Here is a 23,009-nt window from a genome sequence, read left to right as displayed (position 1 = left end):
TGTCCTTCATTTTCTTGGCATTTGGTAGATGCTTTTACTGTATATTTTTATGATCTCATACTTCATAGCCATTATTGCTATAGGGTCAAATTATGTTAAAAACATTTTCATAGGCCTAGATCTGGAAGAACAATTTAACAGAAGGGATAGTTGGACAGCTTTAACGTCATAAAATGAAGGTAAAATGGAGTACCTTGACTTCTCCTAATGTGAGTTTCCTGGAACTGAGCTGGAGACCCTTGGGCTCATCACTGCTGGAGGCATCAGGCAAACAGGGAGTGCTAGACCTTTTCTTCTGAGATTCTGACTCTGTGGGTTAAATTAAATAATTCAGTAAGGTTTTATGTAGATTGATCATCTGGATAATCCATAACAAACTAGTAATGAGATGATACCTGGTGGCGGTGGCTCAGGCAGGTCTTGTATGGTACTACATATAGCCAAGATGAGTTGAACTCTGGCCATCAGGAGCCATCTGGTGAATCTTGAGCCATAAAGAGCCACAATGTCTTTACTCGGCCTCCTATTCACCACTTCTTCCAGAACCTAAGAAAAGGATCACATAAGCATTATATTCATATTCAACATTACAGTATGTTGCAAACGATGATCATTTTTGTAAACAATACAGCTGTGAAAAGAGGTAAACTTACTTGAAGATTGGAAGGATCCAACAGGGTTTTCCCTTCAGAAAATGTTTCCTTTGCCTGTAGGGTTTAATATGCATTTAAAATTTAAAAATGACAAGACATAAAAAAGGATAATTATTATAGTTTATACATAGCATTCAAAAGTTTGGGGTCAGTAAGACTTTTTTTATGTTTTTGTTATTAGCCTCTCAATCTCACCAAGGCTACATTTATTTGATCATAAATGCAGTGAAAACAGTGATTTTAATTTAATTTGTAAAACTTATATATTTCTTATTATTGTCAATGTTGCAAACAAAAACCATGATATATAGATTTTATAGGATTCAGCATTTCAGAAACAGCATTTATTTGAAATATATATTTTTTGTAATAATGGGAAAGTCTTAACTGTCACTTTTTACCAATTCAATGCATCCTTGCTGAATAAAAATATTAATTTCTTTAAAAAAATCTTACTAACCTCAAACTATTGAACGGACATTCAATATTATGTAAAAAGCAGAAAGTGTTGAAATGAAAAAAAAAATTTAAATAAAAAACGGATTACGGTATGTTTTAAAGATATTCAAGAAGCCTTTTCTCTTGAATATCTCTGAAAGTCTTTTTGCTTCAGATCAGATCCTTTATCAAGACAAGGCAGCTGAACACTTCACTATACAGAAGATGATTGCATGTCTAAATATATATAAGCTAAACATATTCTATATTGTTTATGGTGTTTTACCCAAGACGGCTTCTCCACTCTGTGGTAGCATCCATGAGGCACAGGGATTTCCTCGCCAAATGTGAGACTACTGAGTTCTTTAACAGCTTGAGTGAAGGCCCCTAATTCTGTCAATACCTTTATCTGTATACACACAAAACACTTGATCAAAACTCACTGCAATGCAGATTTTCAATACATACACGGATAACAGAAAGACACAACAAATTCTTTCAAACCTTCAGGATTCTGCATCTGACAGTAAGGTGTGGATCCCGACACACAGTTCGGGCAATATACAGGTACAGAGCCAGAACAGGAAGAGACTGAAATAAGCAGTATGACAGGTGTTGAATATTAAGATTTGATCAGACATCAAATGCACAAAGGCTGCTCTTAATATGAGTGTGGCTCTAGTACCTTGAGAAGGTGTCCTGAGGTATACAGCCAGTGGCAGAGAAAAGACAAACTGGCAACAGTGGTGCCAAGATTCCCCCGATCCGGTTCAGAGAAGAGGTCGATGCCTGGGATCAGCTCTGTTTCCACAGAGTATGTGGAGTATGACAGGTCTGTCATCGGATGGGGCATAGAGGCCATCAGTAGGCACTGCAAAGCACATGCCCTTAGTAAACTTTTTGTGTTGGCTTAGTTACAAAAACAGAGGTCCTTTCTTTCAACTGTAAGAACATATCAGTGACTCAATTCTGACCTTGAAGAGTTTGGCAGAGAGAAGGCAGCATTTTGTGCGCTGGTTGATGTTGGAAGTCAGGATGTGCCTGTCAATAGAAGAGAAATCTTACTGCTGTAATGGAGCACCATCACAAAAACACTTTATGGTTTCTCACTCACTGTGCAATCTTGGCGGAAAGCAACGCTCCCTGGAGACAACCCCATAACCCAGCATGCCGCAGGGTTTCCTGAGAGGAGCTGCTGCCCCATGAGTCACCATCCCAAGATTCCAGAACTCCAGAGCTTTGCAGAGTACAGTCCAGAGCCTTACTCCAGAAAAATTGTGCAGATCTATACACAAACATACAAACACACTAATACAAGATGCACTTCAACCTCTTACAGTGTATATGCAAAACATTAAATTACCTCCTATATTAACGTTCAAAAGTAAAAAATATTTCTAATAATACTTTTGAACTTTTTATTCACTAAAGAATCCTGAAATAATTTTTTTTTTTTTAAAGTATCAAGGTTCAACAAAAATATTAAGCAGCACAACTGGTTTCAAGGTTGATAATAAGAAATATTTCTTGAGCGCTAAATCAGCATTTTAGAATGATTTCTGAAGGATCATGTGACACTGAAGACTGGAGCAATAATGAAAATTCAGATTTTACATCACAGACATAAAATAAATTTTATAGAAAACGTTATAATATTTCGCAATAATAATGTTGATTTATTGAATAAATGCAGCCTTGGTGAACAAAAGAGACGACTTTCAAAAACATAAAAAAATATTGGCAACCCCAAACTTTTGAACGATATGTGTAAACAGTATGTAATGGCTCAAACTAATAAACAACGCAGAAAAACAATGCAATGAACACATCATACTTTCGATTTCCATTGTGGAAATGCAGGTTTCCAAGGTCATGGAGTGCTTGCACCTGGAGGGAGTTGTTCTTATTTTCTTGAAGATATTCTGCATGAAATAACAAAACAACATATCTCTACTGGAAAAGCTTGTTCATGAACAAATTCAGCTTGTAATATGTTAGAGTTCAAATCGGTTCTCACTGATTGCATTGTTGTAGGAGGAGAAAACAGTCTGGAGCTGTGATGGTAGCAGGGTGGTGCTGTAGATGGAGCCCAGAGAGCTGAAGTCTTCTGTGGACAGGTCTGGAGGGCTGACACCTGGCTGGATGCTTGCTGCCATGCTGAATTCCACTTTCCCCTGCAGAATGCCGCTGGTCTCTTTAAAGAATGGCACTTCAACATACGCTGAGGCCACATATAAAGGGTGTGATTGAAAGTGCAAACAAAATAAGAAAGTGCAAACAACTAAAGAGTTGTTTAGTTTGAAGTTCTAAAACACCGATACGAATTAGAATGCCATGGGTTTCCAAAAGTGTTTTTAAAATAGCGGTTTTTACTTATTTAGAAGTAGAATAAGGTTTGCATTTATAACTTTTTCTAATTTATGTATAATTTGATGTCAAAGTCTCATTAAAGGGTTAGTTCACCCAAAAATGAAAATTCTGTCATTAATTCCTCACCCTCATGTCGTTCCAAACCCATAAGACCATTCATCTTCGGAACACTAATTAAGGTATTTTTGATGAAATCCGAGAGCTTTCTGACCTCCCCATAGAAAGCAATTTAATTAACACTTTCAAGGCCCAGAAAGGTAGGAAAGACATCGATAAAATAGTCCATGTGACTCCAGTGGTTCAACCTTAATTTTATGAAGCGTCGAGAATATTTTTTGTGCGCAAAAAACAAACAAATAATGACTTTATTCAACAATTTCTTCACGTCTGTGTCAGTCTCCTTCGCTGTTGACGTAGTAAATACAGTCCAGCGCTTCCGAGTTACGTCAGAGCAACGCCAGCTTACCATTGGCCGATGCTGATCACGTTATCCTTCAGAAATCATTCTAATATGCTAATTTGTTTCTCAAAAACATTTCTTATTACTATCAATGTTGAAAACGATATTTTTGTGGAACCCATGATACATTTTAGTCATGATTCTTTGAGGAATATAAATTATACATGTCACTTTTGATCAATTGAATGCATCCTTGCTGAATAAACATTCATTTGATTTGCAAAGACAAAAATCATACTGACCCCAAATTTAGCGCTGTGGGTCAGACTTACAGTGCTGTGTGTCAGCCACTAGCAGCAAGAGTAGAGTTCGGCTGTGCTGAAAGGCCAACAGTGCGGGATGTCTCCTCTCCAGAGTCTCTCTGAAACACTGCAGTGTGTCCTCCACATCCAACGGTACACACACCAGACACATGGCTCTCTTCACATCTGCAATAAAGATGAAAATAATTATAAAACACACAAGTAAAACTTAAATATGGTCTTTTTAAAAAATAAATACAAACCATTATACATGGTCCAAACGTGACACGCAAAACACACAAAATGAATCAGAAAATAAAAAGGGACCTGGCAACCCTTTTCTGTAGTCTGTACCTGCAAGTTCCTTGGGCTCTGGGTCGGTATTAATTGCAGTAATCATAATCTGACCTTCTCTATAGGGAAACAGCAACTGTCTGCTTGCATAATTCCTGCAGGTCACCTATGGACATCAGTCACAAAACTTAGACATTTTACCCAATCTAATGGATGCACATCTGGAATATTCATTGCAAAGGTTTGTGTTCATTTCTGTCTACCTTCTCTCCAGAGATCATCTCAGTGTAGGTGAAGTGAGGTTGAGGGGATGGAGGCCCACCGAAACAGCTGATCCTGTCCAATAGCCTCCTCTGTGCATGCACCAGAACAGGTGTTACCATGTGAGAGTAGCGCTCCCTGAAACCCATGACGCATTGCACCTTGTATTTCAATAGTTACTCTTTTGTGAGAGGAATTATATTCATAACCTTTTCAGTTACTTGTATACTTTCAGCAAGTACACAAACCAATGCCGCCAGCATCAGTGAGTTATAAGCGTACGCACCTAGTGTATGTGTTGAAAAGTAGTGCGAGGTGGGCGAGACTCTCCCACTTGGCCTGGTAGTACAGGAGCTCCAATGTGTGCAGAACCATAGCCCTCAGCCAGCGCAGATCTATCACTGACCCATCATCCATTGGAGCAGAGAAGTACAAGCTGGCCTCAAGCTCCCCATCTTCATCATCATAAACATTCCACAGCTAGAGAATAAAAAAACAAGTAAATAACAGTTATGTCAGATGACTTTATCATACAGTTTAGTGGTCAATACATGTGTATTTGAATTATAATTCATTATTGTTTAGATAATATAATATAATTTATATAATAATATAATATAGAATTAATTAATATATATTAATATTTTAATATTAATTTTAATTCTAACTAAATTTAAATGAAAAAATAATTATTGTGGTTAATTAATGTACCTATACTGAAACTCACAGATTTTTTTATGTATATAGTAAAAAGTTAATATTATATTGTGCAGGGGGCCTTGGACAGTGGGCCTTCAAGTCAAAAAGGTGATGTGGATTAACCTTAAGCTTCTCCATCATGTCCATGAGAAGATCTGAGGCCAGCACCAGTAGAGGAGTGATCACTGTATACAGCTGCTCTGTCGTCAGCTGTCTGGCTTGGGCATCAGGGCCTTGGGCTCGCTCTATCATCAGGGCCAGTGTGCTGGTTTGGTCCCACAGAGTCCGACACGCCCACTGTAAAGTTGTCCAGTGACTCCAGCGATGTGCTAGCACCTGATGTTAAAAAAATAAAGAGATTCCGTTGATAGGATCACAAGATAAAGAGTATATCAAATTAGGCCTATTAAAATGAAACTGCATTTACCATAGCTCTGCGCAAGTATATAGAGGCTTTGTCAAGTGAGTCCAGTAAATGATAGGTGGTTTGATCACCAGGAGCATCTTCAGCTTCAGGGTTGTGGGTGTGTGAGTCCACTTCACCTTCCACTTCACTGTCTGCAGAATTCAACTCCTCATCACTGGTGTTTGGTGCTCCTGAGAATGTAGAGGAAAGTATGACAATCCTTTACTGCATCTACATGAAATTTAAGTTTGGAGTCACAAAAGTGACAGTAAAGACATTTATGTTTTAAAAAATGTATCACTGATACCACAAAAACATTAAGCAGCACAACTATTTACAACTTTGATAATAATAAGAAATGTTTCTTGACCACCAAATCAGCATTTTAGAAGGATTCCTGAAGGAACATGCAACAGTGAAACTGTCAAGCTAACAAAACTTTAACCCACCTTGATTAGTGCGTTTAACTTTGCGCTTCACTTTTTTTTTGTTAGCACGGCGTCCAGGATGGGGTACAGATTTGTGACGTGGAAGAGTCAATTCAGGTGGCCTGATTTGCTGTGGAACGTTCTTCCACATAATCAGCATTCCACAATGAGCGAGACTGACTGAGAAGAAAGACTGCGATAGATGACTAAAACTGGAACGGATAGAAAAAAGCTCAAGTTTTAATCGAGCAATAACCTAAGGGTTATTAACAGGACACATAAAAATAGTAGTGCTGGGCAATCAGTTATATACATGAAGGAGTGTGTATTCAAATATACATAATAATGATACACAGTACACACACATATATTATGTAAACACAAAATTTTATTTTGGATGCGATTAATCGACTTGATAGTCAAGACGAAGACCCAGACATTATTCAGTTTTGCTGTTGGATCTGAGTACCAGAGCTGGGGAGGTGGTCCCAGGTTCCTTCTCAGCATGCCTAGGTGGGCACGAGCCAGGCTCAGATTAACATAGCAACGCCACAACGAATCGCCAGAGCGCATCTGCCTCAGCTTCCAGAGACGCTGGTGTCTTCTGATAAGAGTAGCCAGTTGATTTAGCAGGATGTCCACAGCTTTAGCTTTAATCTCTCTGAGAGACACAAAAGCAAACACAGACAAAGTTTGAAAGATGAAATCATGTACACTACCGTTCAAATGTTTGGGGTCAGTAAGATTTTTTTTTAATAAAACATTACTTTGATCAAAAGTGACAGCAAAGTCATTTATGTTGTTACCAAAGATTTCTATTTTTTTTTTTTTAATCTTTCTGTTCATCAAAAAGAATCCCAAAAAAAAATTATCACAGATTTTTTAACTGTATGTTTAATCAAATAAATGCAGCCTTGGTGAGCATAAGAGACTTAATTCAAAAACATTTAAAAAAAATATACAGACCTAAAACTTTTGAACACTCGTGTACACTTCAAAATACATTTTAAATATGGAATATTTCAATATTGTTCAAGCTTGGCTGAATATTGCTTTACCTTTCAGAGTTCTGGCTCTTGAATGTAGTCAGTAGTCTTTTCTGTAGCAACTTTCTGTCACTCCAAAAGGTGCCACCTTTTTTTTTCTAAAATGTAGTTTAATGGCATTTATAAACTGAAAGAGATAAGAAGTCTGTGCAAACGCAGGCATTTAAAGGGATAGTTCAGGGACACTTTCTTCATATACACCTAGGATGACTTGAGGGTGAGTAAATCATGGGGTAATTTTCATTTTTGGGTGAACTATCCCTTTAAGTATGTTAACACGTTTTAAGTGACAAAAGCTTACCTCGGTGTTGTACTCTATCACAGAGGTTGTGAACTCTTTAAACTCCTCTCCTGGTAGACCTGAGAGTTTCTTTAGCCCAAACAGAGCCTCATCACGTCTAGCAATATTACAGACAGCAAAGAAATGTAACACAAAACACCTACACACATTGCAAATATGGACCCAAACGTACACACACTCACCTGCTGAGCCAGTTCAAGATGTCCTGCTCCCACCGCAACACCAGATCCAGCTCATCCTCTAGCAAGGCTTTCTGGAGAATGTGCACAACAAACTCCAGAAAACAAGACTTCTGCTTGAACTTCATCACTGCATCAAACATACACACAAATACAGAAAATGAGTGTATGATAGCTCATTCAATGAATCAGATTTTCTTTAATATCCGTTATTTGTGTTATACCCTCTTGAAAGGCATGCTGGAGGGGACTGTTTTCAATCACCATGTAGAGTACGATAGGGTCTTCCTGTCCAGTTAGCTCACATCCATGAGATCCTGCAACAAATGCCACAACAAATTACAAAACGATTTCTTCAAAGTATACTGTACAATACCGTTCAAAAATGGGGGTCAGTACAGTTTTTTTTTAAAGAAAATTATATTCTGATCCAGCAAGGATGCATTAAATTGAACAAAAGTATTAGTAAAATCTGTTACAAAAGATTTCTATAAAAAATGCTATTATGAACTTTTTATTTATTAAAGAATCCTGGAAAAAAATATATAATAATGATAATAATAAGAAATGTTTCTTGGGCACCAAATCAGCACATTAGAATGATTTATGAATGCTCATGAGACATTCAAAACTAGAATAATGATGGTGAAAATTCAGCTTTGAATCACAGGAATAAATGATGTTGTAAAATATATTACAATAGAAAACTTTACATTGTAATAATATTTCACAACATTACAGTTTTTTCAAAATTTTTGATCAAACAGCCGTAGCCAGCTATGAGGTCACTGAGGTCTTGACCTCGGTACATTTTTCAAATTGAAAATGGGAAATTCTCTGAATTACTAATTTGACTTTTAAAACTCCTCCTAGTGTCTTCATGTATAGTTCAAACAGTTAGATTTTAACTGTTTGATTGTTTAGTGTCTGTGTGAAAATTATGGAGCGTGATTCTTGTCGCTGAGACGCTGGTGGAGTGAACAGGGCTTGGGAGAGATTTGTGATGATCCAGCTCCAGATCATGTTGCCAGAACCAGCATTTTTGAGTTTGTTTTTTTCCACTTAATGTGACACTTTAGGAAGTTAATAAAGTGGGAAGTTGCGAGTTATGGATAGCAATATCTTTACCTTATTTCCAAAACACAAGATTTGAACTTATTTTGATTTAATTTTGGGGATGGGCCTGTTTTTGTTTGTTTTCAGTATAAATATCTGGCAACAGACCCATGGACAGCGCTTGCAGGTTATTGCTGCATTTTTACTATATTCAGTAAAAAAATGCAATGATCATCATGATATTATCTGTAAAAAACTGTATCAACAATGCTATCAAAAACAGTAGCACAATAACACTAGGACACAGGTCTGTAGAACAAGTAGGTTACAGAATGAAATAAGCCAAAAATGCAAACACTGGCCATGAAGGAGGCTATGCTATTTCATTCAGTTTTGTAGTTAAAAAAACAACTCATGCTAAAAACATTGTGCACAGACCAAGTTCTTATTACTTATCATCCATATAGCAATGCTTATTAATGAAAACTATTATAGTAATAAGTATTGTTGCATGAATAATAAACAAAAATATTAAATTACCTTGAGTAAAGTATTAACAAATTGTGATGCAATAAATAAGGTCTAATTTAAAAATGTTCAGACAGAACAGAGAGAGTGAACCCAAAGTTTAGAATGGCAAAACTGTATATATGGCAAAAATGTATATATTGATTTGAGATATATGAAAAAATATGTACCTGTTTTGTTACAGGAAGTGACATCATAGTTTCCTAATGTTTCTGCTTGCATGTTTTTCATGACAATGGCCTCTAAAATCTGTAGCTGTTCACTGGGCTCCTTGTCGTATGTGGGAGCTGTCTTCTTCTGGAAATCAAACACACAGTCATTTGCAGCGCAGATAGAATATGTGGCATATTATCCAAAAGGGTCTATGATAAACAAGAAACATCACATACCCCAACCTGCTCTATTAATGCCGTTTGTTTGGCAGGTTGCAGATGGGGCTCAGTGATCTCCTGAAGCAGCTTCTTTCCTGACTCAAACACAGATGATGCCATGCCACTCTCCTGAGTGGAGCGCAAGCTCTAAAAACACACAGAAATGCATCATATACATATAAGACATGCAAATACAATCATTTCAAAAGTGACATCTAGACTCTACAGGATGCTGGATTAAAGACTAAAGTTTTAGCTTCTTCCTTATATATTCTTTCTTAACAGGTGAGCAGTTTGTTATATGTAAATACTACCTTGGCTAAATAATATGTCATACAAGCGACCATGTGCTGCAGGGACTCTGTGGTGGCAGCAGGGCGCTTCTGCTTGAGGACTTCTGGAATCTCCAGCAGTACTGAAAAGCACTTCAGCAGCATCTGAAACATACAGAAGCACCTAAATTCACATTTGCTATACCAAAGCCATCATGTAAACAGCCGATTTAATAATGGAATTAAGGATCTCCGGATAAAATGTTACCCCTAAAGCAGATCCAAATCAAATAGACAGACAAGCTTTGCACTGACATATAAGTATTATCAAGCACATTTCAAAAAGTAGTGACCTCTATGACAGGCTCTGAAGGGATCTGACTGAAGATTAATGGAGCCAGAAGGCCGTAACAGTTTACAACAGCCTGCAGGGTGCCAGCGCTGTCATTGAGGTGCAGAGCAAGATCAATGGCCACCAGCATCTGTTCACATTCTGCAAGCCTGGCCTCCTGCAATGGAGATTTATCAGAACAAGGGTGAATTACATGAGAACAAGTCATATGATTATATAACCCATTTTTAGGCAAATGTTCCTTTGTTGGCACTAACCTGGCCCCAGATCAAAGGCCCCCCATCACAGAGACTGTCACAGAATAGTGCCCTCTCTTGGATGTGAATATCTGTCTGGATGAAAATAGTGGAGAAAAACAGCTGCTGTAGGAGAGGAGAAGAAAGCTGTAGGGTCTCTGGGCGGAGTCTGCATGAAGTAAAAATAGAACACAAATGGAACGGATATATAATAAGACACATGATCTAATATTATAATATTATATCATATTATAATATATTAAATTATTATTTAGGGTGTCTGCAAAGTTTTTAAAATCAGACTTTTTAAGACCTGCACAAATAATAATTAATACCAATTTATACTCAAAATAAATAGTGTATTTCAGATTCTTTCACATAATTACCATACATATGTATTTAAAATTGGATTTTGTACGAATATATCTATATATACGATATTCAAACCTGAATTTAAGACTTATTATAAGGAATTCAACTTTGACTTAAACTTTTTTGAAAAATCAAGAAAAGCAGGCTCTTTTTTTCACCTTGTTTGAGCCAGCCTTTCAAAACTGGCTTCTTGTTCCGGCTCTGAAACCTCAGGATTTGAGCTTGAAGGAAGGGTAAAGTGGCTCCATAGCTCATTACAAGCTCTTTTGGCAAGGCCGTGGAGTCCTGTCTGATAAGCCACCTAAACAACATAAAATCTGGCATTAAGGAATGTGGATGGATATTTTGGGAGACACAAAAAAATTCCAATCCATGTACCTGAGCTATGTGGGCCCAGGTTGTTAGCAGTGGTAGAGGCAGGGAGGCCAGTAGAGGCCTGGTGGTCTCTCCAATGGCTCCGCCCACCATTTTGCCCTGAGCATCAAAAGCAGCCACTGCAAAAATGTACTTCTTATCTGGTTTCAACCCGCTTACGTGAAGTAAACATTCACCTTTGGCAGGTATCTGATTGAAACACAAATTTCATTTTAGTTACTGAGTATAAATGAACAATACAGACATTAAAAAGGTACAGTAAGTAAGATTAATTTATGACCTGATGTGTCAAAGTGGCATTATCCCTACCATTTCTCCAGTCCCACAAAGGTAGCAGTCTTTAAATCGCACTTTTAGGTTGACACCCTCTGCATCTCTTCCATAAATACAATACCAGCAAACCTAGATCAAGATAAAAGTGAATTGATGTTTTTCAGCATATACACCTGAATATCACAGTGAATACATCCAAAGAGCCATTGACTGATTTCAAAATTCTGTTTATAGAGAAGACGTGACAACCTCCTTCTCCAGTGCATATGGTGCAGGTGTGAAGGTCATGGAGCAGTTGGATCGTGCCAGAAGTATTGGGGTTGGTGGTGGCTGTTTCTTCTCAGCCACTCCTAAGCTGTTCTCTGAAGGAAATGTACAACTAACCAGCCTCCTCTCTTCTAGCTCGGCTTTCTCCATCAGCGTTATGGCCTCCTGGAGAGAAGAAGAGAGAGTTTAGATTATCTGAAAATCAAAACCAGCAGCAGGATGTGATGTGACACAAAATGTTTGGAGTTGACATCAAATACTAACCTCGAGTAATTTCTTGGTCTCTCTGCAAGTCAGGTCCTTCCTGAATGCCAATAAGGCCTTCTGTGCCAGGAAAACACTCTTAGAGATCTTGTTCTTCTTGATTTTTTCAAGTACCGTAGAGTCTGTTAAGGAGTAAATCTGGGTAAAACTGACATACTGTTTTGTTTGCGATACACTGTTTTGAAACTCACCGTCCATAGGTCTGTTTGTTTCTGAGGTCTGTGCTCGATTAGTATGTGACTTCTTACTGTCTGTCAAACTCATCTCTTCTGAGGAGAATAAATATGATGCATTCAGTGCTTAAAAATGTAATTCACCCAAATAATGAAAGGTAGCACATCTCTCTGACCTGGCCAGGAGTCGGATAGTTTGAGAGCGAGTCTGTGCTGGAAGACCATTAGCTCTAGGTGTAAATCCATGGAAAGGGCAGTAAGGTCAGTGGTAGTGCTGCTCTCTGGGACTCTGCTGCTCTTGGAACTTTTGTAATTACCAAACTTCTGTGGTTAAGACAGCCATCACATCTTATTAAGCATGCTTACTGTAGCTATTCTAAAAGGAAGTAACAGAGCTTGTGTTGTAGGAAGTAAAACTCTGTATGTTCTTGCCTGCATGAACAACTTGTCAAAGACAGCAAAACCCCCATTAAGTGACCTGGCCCTTCCTTTGGACACACAATCCACACCTCGTTCCACCAAATCCAATGCAGTCTGCAGCTGTTCAGTTCGGGACATCTGCAGACATGTTAAAAATATAGTTTTAATATGGTTAAATCCTGACACAATTCCATAAAACTGCATAAGATTTTGTTGGTTTAAAAGGCATTCTCAGATTCTAAGATCATTTAATTTGTTTAAATTGTTCTAAATGTTGAATCTGATGATGCTGAACCGCTTATAAATTTCAGTAGAGTTCTTTAATTTTTACTTTGTAGGACAACATACCATGAACAGGGAGCTTGCAGATTTTCTAACAGGGATGGACTCTTCATCTACAGTGGTGGCTACAGAAAAAAAAAAACAAAGAAAAATACTTAAATATATAACTAAAAGTGCATAAAAACACAATAAAAGTTTTTCAGTCTTTCATGCTCACAAACGCTGCATTTATTTGATTCAAAAGACAGTAAAAGGAATAATATTGAGAAATATGACAATTTAAAATGTCCATTTTCTAATTGAATATAATTGAACATTTATTTTATTTAATTCCTGAATTTTCAGCAGCCATTACTCCAGTCTTCAGTGTCACATGATCCTTCAGAAATCATTTTAATATGCTGTTTTGGTGTTCAAGAAACATTTTTTATCATTATCAATGTTAAAAAGCAGTTGTGATGCTTAATATTATTGATCAATGTAATGCATCCTTGCTGAATAAAAGTATTCATTTCTTTTAAACAAAAATCTTACTGACCCCAGACTTTTGAACGATAATATATGTAGTACCATAAACACCACTGTCATGTTTACAATAGCTGCGTCCTCTGGAGGTCGCATTTGAAGGCTGCATACGGTGGTCTCATTTAAGAAAAGTAACCGTTATATTGTAAAGTAAGAAAGACATTACAGTATTTTACACCTCACAAGGAATAACAGTCAATTTTATTACGGTTACTTTTCTTAAATAAACCATCATTAATGACGTATGCTGCATTCAAATGCAACCTCTGGAGGCCTTCGAAATTAGACACAGCTAATATCTGCTGTAATAGTTCAAACTGTGTGTATAGACGGGGGTTGTGTGAAACCTCATTGTGGCACATATGGTGTGTTTAATTTGCCCTCGGAAGTGGAAAATCCCTAGTGCCCAGTAGGAAGGTTTAACTGGAAAACCCCCTCAAGTCAGAGTTGTGACTGGGAAACTCGGGGAAACCGCAACAACCCAACTTCAGAATCCAATATGGCTGCCCAGCGCATCAACCGTAGTGAAACAGTTGTAACATGTTCTGTTTGGGTGTCTCACTTCTGTTTGTCTGTGTCTCAATAAACTCAGTGGTGCACACAGTACTATCCAACCTCTATTTGTGGACATGTTTCTTCGCCATTATCTGTGCAAAATACCTCTTTTTATGTATTTCGAAAGAGCAAGCACCACAAAGGTTTGTCTGGACACATCCATCTTATTTTTCCAACCTGTGTACTGAAACGCGCTGAACTCGGGTGTGGTTCAGGTGTGAGGTAAATGGAATGCAGCAATGGTACCTGTTTTTCTCCCGGACTGCGGGGCATCCATGCTGCTTTCCAACACCATGGCAATTCTGAGAGTCATTTCAGCCACTAAGAAGAAGTCTACTTCAGCCAGCTGGTGCTCATGGGCCACTTCACACAGCAAGAGCAGGGTCTCCACCCACTACAGAACAAAACATGTTTTGGATTCAGAAATTGATGTTACAAAGAAGCAGCTCCATGAATGCTTTTTAAAATTTACAAACCAAGTATGTCAAAGCAATCAAGTCACTCATAATAAGCATTTTAGATTTACTGTTTATTGGAATAATAACCTGGTCTTGGTTTGCCATCCTTCCCCGGTAGTGCACACGGTCATTGTGCTTCATCTGCACTCTTTGAAAAACCGTTTTGCATTTAGCCCAAAAGAAAAGCACGATGTCCAACACCAAGTCTGCATCTGGCTGGATATCCTGTTTGCACATACATACACAACATCAAGTTACCGACGACAGCTCCATGACGTATTCAGACAGTGTGAGAGAAAGATCTGACCTTGTCTGTCCGGCAGACACAAGTATGAAGTGTCTGAATAAGATTGAAAAATTCTTCTGTCATGATTGCTGGCCCAATATTCTTGTCTGTAATGAAATAAAACAAAAAAAAAGAGGAATTATATTTATTTTTGGTTTAAATTAAAATAAAGATTTTAATATAATATGAAAAAAATAACAAATAATAATAAAATAAATTGTTTAAATATATATTAACATACATACAGAATAATTGAAAAAATAAAATTAATTCATCAATTAATACAAATCTTAAGTCCACTTTCTTTAAATATTTTTTCTATGAGTGCATTTATCAAATTCTACGTAAAAGAATGATTAGTACCAGCTTGACCATCGAAAGCAGCATCTTTCATGGTGAATTTAACTCTTTGAGTGGACAGCAAACGCTCCACAGCCTCCAAAAGCCTCAGTTCCTGCTCATACTTCCTAAACGGGTGGCCCTCCATTTTCTGTGACGAGGCCAAGAAAGAGAACTAAGAGAGCAGTCTGGCTGACTTTTTAAGCCGTATCACAGATGTACTCACAGCTAGCGCTGACATAAGTGCAGAAGGGAGCGAGCTGAACGTGCTCCACAGTTCATATCTGAAGATCTGCTTAACAAACTTCACCGCAGCATCTACTGCGATCTTACTATTTCCTGAGAGACACAAAATAGAGACCCTGAGCAAACACAAATTAGAGTGAAGGAAAATAAATGGTAAGGTGAGGCAAGGACTCACCAGTAACAGCCGTGTCAAAGAGAGAGGAAGTAGGGGTGACTGCATTCACAGCGGGAGGCAAGCTCTCATCAAAAGTGTGTTCAGAATCACCAAATCCTACAAAAAAGAGCTATTTACACTCCACAATTGATATTTAGTTGCACATGGGCAGAGAGGACGAAAAAGTTTACCGGACAACAAGCTAGCGCCAGCCCGAATGAGCTCCAATACCACGTCCTGGACCTCGAATTCTTCAGGCATGCCGGTCTGCAAAGGCCTGACAGAGCTGTCCTGTAGAGCTTCCAGCACAGCCAGAAACCGAGCAGCATTTCCCTCGAACATCTCCATCAGGATACGCTCGGTTGCCGTGCGAGGCCATGGAGTCTACAGAGAGAAATAAAGGCACAGACAGAATAGATATTAGAGAAGAACTAGGGAAAAGAGGCATTGTACCTTATTAAAGTGAATACTCACTTGCTGGGGCTCTTTCAAATTGCACTTCTGTTTGGGTTTGAAGAGGCCTTTCGGTTTCCTTCGGGGTTCATACACTGAACGCTTAAACACCATCACTGCAAGCTTCTCTCCGTTAATGGAGCAATAACATTCAAGACAGGCATGAAAATATAATAGTTATAATAGAGTGGTGTAGGTATTACATCACTTTGTTTTTTGAGCTAGCATTTTAACACTTTTTAAATGGGGTTTTGGTTAAATGGCTGAAGAAGAAGAAGTTTTATTTATATAGCGCTTTTCCATAGCTCAAGGTCGCTTTACATGGTGCTATACAGTACAATTGCACACCCACATACACAATACAAGCACAGGCCTTACATAGCCACATTATTCAAAATACATAATAAATAGATACTTTAGCTGAGTCTTGAAGGTAGACAGAGATGATATATTACGTAATGGTAGAGGAAGTGTATTCCATAATTTAGGAGCATTGACACTAAATGACCTATCACCTACAGTGGACAACCGAAAATTAGGAATGGACAAAAGACCAAGCTCAGATGATCTGAGGGACCGGGCAGGCAGATAAGGAGGTGCAAGGCCATTTAATGTTTTAAATGTTAGAAGTAATATCTTAAAGTGAATACGTGATGCCACAGGTAGCCAGTGAAGATCATGCAGTAGAGGAGTTATGTGAGCAGAGCGCCTGGAGAACTCTGACTGCTGAGTTTTGAACATACTGTAACGTTGCAATACGTTTTTTGAGGAAGACCAAGTAATGGAGCATTGCAATAATCCAGACATGATGTGATTAATGCATGAATTAAGATGCCAGCATCCGCCAGAGTGAGAGAAGATCGAAGTTGTGCAATATTACGAAGATGGAAAAAAGAGTTTTTAACAACAGATGAAATATGAGAGGCGAAAGATAGAGATGAGTCAAATAAGACACCAAGATTACGGACAGATGAGAAGGCTTGACATAAACCCTGTCAATTTCAAAGGACAGGTCCACCGTTTTGACTGAGGTAGCAGAGCCAATCATCAATATTTCAGTTTTGTTATTATTTAGTTATAAATTCAAGAACATCCAATGCTTGATAAGTGAGTCAGGCAAGAATGGCCTATCAGAGCTGGTGGTGAGGTAAATTTGAATGTGTTCAGCATAGCAATGAAACTGAAGTCCATGCCTGCGTAAGATGTTACCAAGTGGATATATATAAATGATAAACAGAAGTGGACCAAGAACTGAGCCCTGAGGAACACCCTGTGAAAGCAGAGCAGTGGCAGATTTATACCCTTGTATGGTGATATAATATTTTCTGTCACTGATGAGACAGGAAATGGCTGAACCAGTGATACAGATATCAGAAAGGCGAGAAATTAGTATTTCATGGCAGACTGTGTCGAATGCAGAGCTTAGATCCAGAAGAATCAAGATGTTTATTAACCCTGAATCCATAGAGAGAAGAATATCATTAACCACACAAAGAAGAGCAGTTTCAGTGCTATGTGACGAGCAAAATCCTGACGGAAAAGGTTCAAAAAGGCCATTAGCATTTAAGTATGATCTCAATTGTGAAGCCACAGAATTTCAAGAATTTTACTTAAGAATGGTAAATTTGAGATTGGCCTTCAATTGTTCATGTTTAGATGGTCAAGGCACGTTTTTTTTTTTAAAAATGGGGGTCACCGCAGCCAGTTTTGATTCTGCTGGAACAATAGCAGATGTTAAACTAGAGTTTTTCATATGTGTTATGAAAGATTCAACCTCAGGAACATACAGTACATCTTAAGCAAAACAGTAGATGTAGGATCAAGCTGGCAGGATGTAGAATTAGACTTCACAATTAGATCACTTATGGCACCAGAAGTAGTTAAGAGTAAAAGCAGAGAGAGAGAGTTTGTGGAGTAAGTGAACATTTGAGTCAGTTGTATGAGGGGTGTATTTGGAAATGGATGCAGTGATTGACTTCAATTTGTCTGAAAAGTAATGAGAAAAATTATTCACAAGCTCCTCAGAGCCAGAAATAACATGTTGTGGAGGATTAGTGAGATTGTTGACTATAGCAAACAGGGATTTTGGCCTGCACATGGAATTCTTAATAGTAGAAGAGAAATATGAGGATCTTGCAGCGTTGAGGGCTGTACGGTAGTTGAGAAAATGTTCTTTCATAGCCAAAGAGTGGACAATGAGTCCAGTTTTCCTGTACAGTCTTTCCAAGCAACGACCCATAGCTTTCATTGCTCGGAGTTCCGGAGTGAACCAGGGTGAAACATGTGCAGATGGAACCAGTCTGGTTTTAACAGAAGCATGTTTCACAAGTATTTGGGAAATTGTATTATTATAGATGCTGCAGATTTCTGATGGACAGTTAGATAGTAAACAATCTGACAAGGTAGAAGCCCTTAGTGAATTAGAGAAAGCAGATGGATCCACAGAACAGATTTTAGCTTTTTTTTTTTACAGGCGATATAGATGCTGGAAAACTAAAACTGAAGTTTAGGAGTTTGTGATCCGAAAAAGCAAAATCGGTTCCACTAACAAGAATATTATATAAGCCAGATGTACATATAAGATCCAATGTATGACCCTTGGAGTGAGTAGCAAAATGTACATGTTGAGCTAAACTGAAACAGTCCAGAACAGACATCAATTCGTTGCATTGTACAGTGTTTTCATGCATGTTGAAATCACCAAGAAAGATTACAGATGAATAACTAGCACAGACTCACTGATCTCAGAGAAAAAGTCTGAATGAAATTTTGGAGGTCGATAAATTACAGCCACTGAAATAAGGTCTGTGGTGAACACAAGCTCAAGACACTTTCACGTTTTATTCTACGACATAAAATAAATCCGTATTACCCCACTCGTGATTTTTTTTAAGCTGTTCTGTGTCTTGAAAATGGTGGTTGCTAACAAGTGGCTAAATGGAACAACAGAGGCTGTGGGGGAGATTAAACGCCATCACGCCGAGCAGGTAAACTAAACTCAGTCAGCTTTTACAGTCTTCTTATGCACATAATTGTGCTCTTATGAACTATTCTAACTCAAACGTTCTGGGAAAATGTTTTGAGATAAAAACTGAAAGAGTTATCGGAAGCTTAGTGATGGTGATGGTGACGTTGAAGTTGTAGGACCGTGGTGTAGTTTTTTTTTAGCCTTTTAGCTTTTTACTTCTGGCGACTGCATTTAGGCTTCAAAATTCATAAAAGTTGTATTCATCTGTGATAATTATCTTGATGGACAAAACGTGCAAGTATCATAACTTTTGTTAATCACAGAGCTTGTTTTTTAGCAATAATCCAAAAGCCTATGGGGAAATCCTGTTGGGTTTTTCTCGAGAGAACCAGTGTGATGCAAACTGCCGGTTGGCCTACAAAGTGATGCACAACTGCACCACTCTATACAAGAACTGTAAAAACAACAGCATGTTTCTTATAGGCTACAGTTCTCACTTTTATTGTGGCCTCCTTGTAAGCTTGCTGGGTCTCAAATGACACTTGGGAGCCAGTAATCTCCTCTAGCTTGGCCAGTTCGCTGATCTTGCCAAGGGCTCGCCGCGCAAACACCTATCGCCAGGTAACGGCACAACAAGAGACAAGAAGGACAGAATGCCTATGTGGTCTCTGATATGATATCATCATAAAGCTATAAGCAACTTTAGTTTTTTGTGTCAAACCCACCTCTGCCTGAACTGAAGCACAGTCATAAAAGTAACATTCGCACACAGCACAGTAAAGTGTGGCCCTCCATGGCAGGAAGTTGGCAGTCAGCAGAGGAACAGAGGTCTCTAGACATGTGCAAGCCCAAAGTAAGTACTCTAAAACCTGAATGAAGACAGAAAAAGACTTAAAAAACAAACCAAAATGTACAAAAAGTACATGTTTTGCATGAAAAAGTTAGGTACTTGCTCCAAACATGAAGGGGTTAGATTTATAGAAATTAAGCAAGTATGTTGCTGTATTTTATACATATCCACCTACATGTTTATTATTATTTCAATTTTGTTTCCTTTTTCTGTATTTATGCTTATCTGTATTGTATAACAACCTTAAGTAAACAAATTTAGACCAGCGTGGTAATATTGAAATATGAATACGTTTTAGGTACACTATTATTCAAAAGTTTGGGGTCGGTAAATGTTTTTGAAAGAAATAATGCTCAAAAAGGCTGCATTTATTTGATCAAAAATATAGCAAGAACAGTATGTGAAACATTATCAATGGTTTTCAATTTTGTTTTAAACTAAAATGTAATTTAGTTTGATGGCAAAGCTGAATTTTCATCATCATTACTCTTCAGTCTTCAGTGTCACATGATCCTTCAGAAATCATTCTAATATTTGCTGTTCAAGAAACATTTGCTATTATTATCAGTGTTAAAAACAGTGGTGCTGCTTAATATTTTTGTGGGAAAAAAATGTCAGGATTCTTTGATGAATAGAAAGTTCAAAAGAACAGCATTTATTTTAAAAATAGAATCTTTTGTAACAATGAAAAAGTGTAAATAATCGTACAGACCCAAACTTTTAAACAGTAGTGTATATCCTTAAAAGTGTTACATTTAAAACTCATCAATAAACACCTGTGAAGCATGGCCTGCTGACATCAGGAACCTGCATATGTTATACATGTGTAACGAGCCTGAGGAAATATAGAAAACAAGTCACATCACCATGTATTTGTCAGTGTTAAATGCACAGCACCCAACATATTGCTGCTGAAGGTACCATTGTACAGGATCCAGCATAAACTTTCATCAGGCAGAACCGCCTGCATCAGAATGCGCACAAATCCCAGGATTCTCAGCAACTTTTGAACCCCACTCTGGTCTGGCAGTGCACTTTTCTCCTTCTCCAAATAGAAGATGCACTGACATTCTCCCTGAAGAGCACGGAACTAACAGACACACAGATCAAAGGTCATTCATTATGAATCAAACCATACAATTTATTAAAAGAAACAAAAAATTATATTGAAATGTACTTCAGGGAGGATCTCTAACCGTAAGTCGGGCTCTCTTTGAATCAAAGCCATCTGAGAAGAATGACTGCTTGAAGTGCTCCACATCTCGTATGCTTTCCAGGCTTATTGTGCAAAACTGCTGCAGATAGAGTCTGTACCCTTGCCACAGAGCAAGCCTGTATAGCTTAACAAATGATAAAAAATAATATTTATATAAAGATATTTGAAAAATTCATGAAAATGGAATGCATTAGCATAATACATTTTGAAGTAACTGCGGCAAAAAGGGTAAAAACACAGTTGTCCTTCCTTACCTTAGTGTCAAGGAGGAAATCTGCAGTTTGCAACAGGTGCTCTTCGAAATAAGAGGGAGGAAGGCGAGATTTGTACTTGTTCCATGTTTCAAACAGTTTTATGGACCTGTCGGTTAACAAAGTACATTAATTATACACTTAAACATAAATAAAATTATATAAACCCTAATACAAAACACCAATGACATTAGAGTCTGTTAAAGACTTCAGTTCTTGTTTACCCTCTGGAGTAGGATCGATAGTCGTAATTCGGCGAGCCTGAACATTTCTTTATATGCGCTTTAAACTCTTTTAGGTCACTTTGGAAAGCTGACAGGACAGGGTTGCTTTTATCCAGGGATCCGTAGTAGGATGCCGGTGAAGGGTCCATGTTTCCAACAGCGCGTGCGAGTTACTGTGTTTGAATCCGTTGTTATGGAAATTACGCGCTGCACTCACTTTGCTCCGAGCACGACCGTGCGCATGCGTGTGTATACCGTGTGATGGCAAGAAATGGTGGGCAATCTTCTGCCTGGAAGTTAAAATGCATTTTATACAAAATCGACGTTAACACGCATCTACTATGATGAGCAGGAAGACAATTTCTGGATTAGTTGTGTTTGCTTTCCTTGTGTGTTGGATGTAAAACTATGTATAGCCAATGCTATACAATTTCTAAACCATAATGAATACATCTTTCTTATTTTACACAAATCCACTCAACTATTGATCTTTGTTATCCTGCCATCACTGCAACATTTTTGATGACGAATCAAAAATGCATTACTGCATTACTGCACTACCAATGTGTGTATGAAACAAAATATTAATACTTGTATTTGGCCTATATATGTAATATAATATTTATATACAGATGGCAGTAATGCAACATTTTATTTAGTCAAATAATGTTTTGGATGGACTGTACAAAAAGAGGCTGAGGATATAGGATTGACAAGAATAGATGTAAATCCTAGAGAGGCAATTCCTACAACATACCTCCGTGGTTATTTCCAATGCATAGACCTTCACATTTAGGAAGAAATTAATAACAAAAAGGGATATGTTCCTAAGAATGAGATTGTACAAACATATAGGCTACATGGACCAAAATAATAGTCAGGAGATAACATTTTTTATAGATGGATCATAAGAAGCTGATTCAGGAAATACAGCAGCTTCAGTGTGTATCCCATTTTAAAATTAGAATTGCTAAAAGGACAAGTAACCATTTATCAGTTTACTCAGCAGAAATGATTAGGTGGAGGAAATTCAGCCAGTAAGTAGGCTACAGTCATTTGCTCAGACTCATATTCTGTTTGAACAAGTCTACATCTAGTCTGGACAAGACTTAGACTTATATATTATATGATTTTCTACAAAGCATGTTCAAAATTCATCAATATGGATTAGGCTAAGTATCATTCCTGTAGGTACCGGCACATGTTGGGATAAATAGAAATGAGGAGGCTGATCAAATGGCCAAGAAGGCAGTAAAACACACCAACATAGATATAAACATATCACTAAGTAAAGCAGAAATGAAAGGGATAATTAGAGGGGCTATGTTTAGGAAATGGCAAAATATGTGGGATTGGGGGGTAAAATGTTGTCATACAACAGCCAAATGGAAGGAAAAACTTTGGAAGTAGGGAGGACACTATATCTAGACTCCGAATTGGTCACACAGCTTAACCATTCACTGTTT

At 37.8% G+C, this 23,009-nt stretch overlaps 1 protein-coding gene across 1 annotated transcript in view; it reads right to left on the bottom strand.

Moving 5' to 3' along the window:
- Nucleotides 1-21,692, bottom strand: part of cfap54 (cilia and flagella associated 54) — a gene marked incomplete at its 5' end in the record, with an annotated part of 32,311 nt that extends 10,619 nt beyond the window's left edge. The window contains 51 exons of the mRNA XM_079816484.1: nucleotides 194-309; nucleotides 396-546; nucleotides 654-707; nucleotides 1,378-1,500; nucleotides 1,596-1,682; nucleotides 1,777-1,962; nucleotides 2,066-2,132; nucleotides 2,206-2,376; nucleotides 2,926-3,013; nucleotides 3,109-3,312; nucleotides 4,194-4,349; nucleotides 4,518-4,623; nucleotides 4,721-4,856; nucleotides 5,005-5,198; nucleotides 5,541-5,753; nucleotides 5,845-6,014; nucleotides 6,273-6,463; nucleotides 6,721-6,912; nucleotides 7,310-7,395; nucleotides 7,599-7,695; nucleotides 7,781-7,907; nucleotides 8,002-8,094; nucleotides 9,532-9,658; nucleotides 9,751-9,879; nucleotides 10,047-10,169; nucleotides 10,358-10,513; nucleotides 10,614-10,761; nucleotides 11,123-11,265; nucleotides 11,343-11,528; nucleotides 11,649-11,741; nucleotides 11,862-12,044; nucleotides 12,144-12,265; nucleotides 12,335-12,412; nucleotides 12,493-12,640; nucleotides 12,749-12,874; nucleotides 13,085-13,143; nucleotides 14,345-14,492; nucleotides 14,644-14,781; nucleotides 14,864-14,949; nucleotides 15,215-15,332; nucleotides 15,408-15,520; nucleotides 15,603-15,698; nucleotides 15,773-15,965; nucleotides 16,056-16,157; nucleotides 19,500-19,613; nucleotides 19,728-19,871; nucleotides 20,629-20,687; nucleotides 20,774-20,942; nucleotides 21,049-21,192; nucleotides 21,323-21,428; nucleotides 21,544-21,692. Coding sequence (XP_079672610.1) covers nucleotides 194-309; nucleotides 396-546; nucleotides 654-707; nucleotides 1,378-1,500; nucleotides 1,596-1,682; nucleotides 1,777-1,962; nucleotides 2,066-2,132; nucleotides 2,206-2,376; nucleotides 2,926-3,013; nucleotides 3,109-3,312; nucleotides 4,194-4,349; nucleotides 4,518-4,623; nucleotides 4,721-4,856; nucleotides 5,005-5,198; nucleotides 5,541-5,753; nucleotides 5,845-6,014; nucleotides 6,273-6,463; nucleotides 6,721-6,912; nucleotides 7,310-7,395; nucleotides 7,599-7,695; nucleotides 7,781-7,907; nucleotides 8,002-8,094; nucleotides 9,532-9,658; nucleotides 9,751-9,879; nucleotides 10,047-10,169; nucleotides 10,358-10,513; nucleotides 10,614-10,761; nucleotides 11,123-11,265; nucleotides 11,343-11,528; nucleotides 11,649-11,741; nucleotides 11,862-12,044; nucleotides 12,144-12,265; nucleotides 12,335-12,412; nucleotides 12,493-12,640; nucleotides 12,749-12,874; nucleotides 13,085-13,143; nucleotides 14,345-14,492; nucleotides 14,644-14,781; nucleotides 14,864-14,949; nucleotides 15,215-15,332; nucleotides 15,408-15,520; nucleotides 15,603-15,698; nucleotides 15,773-15,965; nucleotides 16,056-16,157; nucleotides 19,500-19,613; nucleotides 19,728-19,871; nucleotides 20,629-20,687; nucleotides 20,774-20,942; nucleotides 21,049-21,192; nucleotides 21,323-21,428; nucleotides 21,544-21,692 — 6,708 coding nt within the window. The remainder of the gene's footprint in view (nucleotides 1-193; nucleotides 310-395; nucleotides 547-653; nucleotides 708-1,377; nucleotides 1,501-1,595; nucleotides 1,683-1,776; nucleotides 1,963-2,065; nucleotides 2,133-2,205; nucleotides 2,377-2,925; nucleotides 3,014-3,108; nucleotides 3,313-4,193; nucleotides 4,350-4,517; nucleotides 4,624-4,720; nucleotides 4,857-5,004; nucleotides 5,199-5,540; nucleotides 5,754-5,844; nucleotides 6,015-6,272; nucleotides 6,464-6,720; nucleotides 6,913-7,309; nucleotides 7,396-7,598; nucleotides 7,696-7,780; nucleotides 7,908-8,001; nucleotides 8,095-9,531; nucleotides 9,659-9,750; nucleotides 9,880-10,046; nucleotides 10,170-10,357; nucleotides 10,514-10,613; nucleotides 10,762-11,122; nucleotides 11,266-11,342; nucleotides 11,529-11,648; nucleotides 11,742-11,861; nucleotides 12,045-12,143; nucleotides 12,266-12,334; nucleotides 12,413-12,492; nucleotides 12,641-12,748; nucleotides 12,875-13,084; nucleotides 13,144-14,344; nucleotides 14,493-14,643; nucleotides 14,782-14,863; nucleotides 14,950-15,214; nucleotides 15,333-15,407; nucleotides 15,521-15,602; nucleotides 15,699-15,772; nucleotides 15,966-16,055; nucleotides 16,158-19,499; nucleotides 19,614-19,727; nucleotides 19,872-20,628; nucleotides 20,688-20,773; nucleotides 20,943-21,048; nucleotides 21,193-21,322; nucleotides 21,429-21,543) is intronic.
- Between the last annotated feature and the right edge of the window lie 1,317 nt (nucleotides 21,693-23,009).

The sequence above is a fragment of the Gobio gobio genome (assembly GCF_949357685.1).
Source record: "Gobio gobio genome assembly, chromosome: 5".
Classification (NCBI taxonomy): Eukaryota; Metazoa; Chordata; class Actinopteri; order Cypriniformes; family Gobionidae; genus Gobio; species Gobio gobio.
The sequence above is the reverse complement of the archived record's forward strand: the minus strand, read 5'-3'. Positions and strand labels throughout refer to the sequence as shown.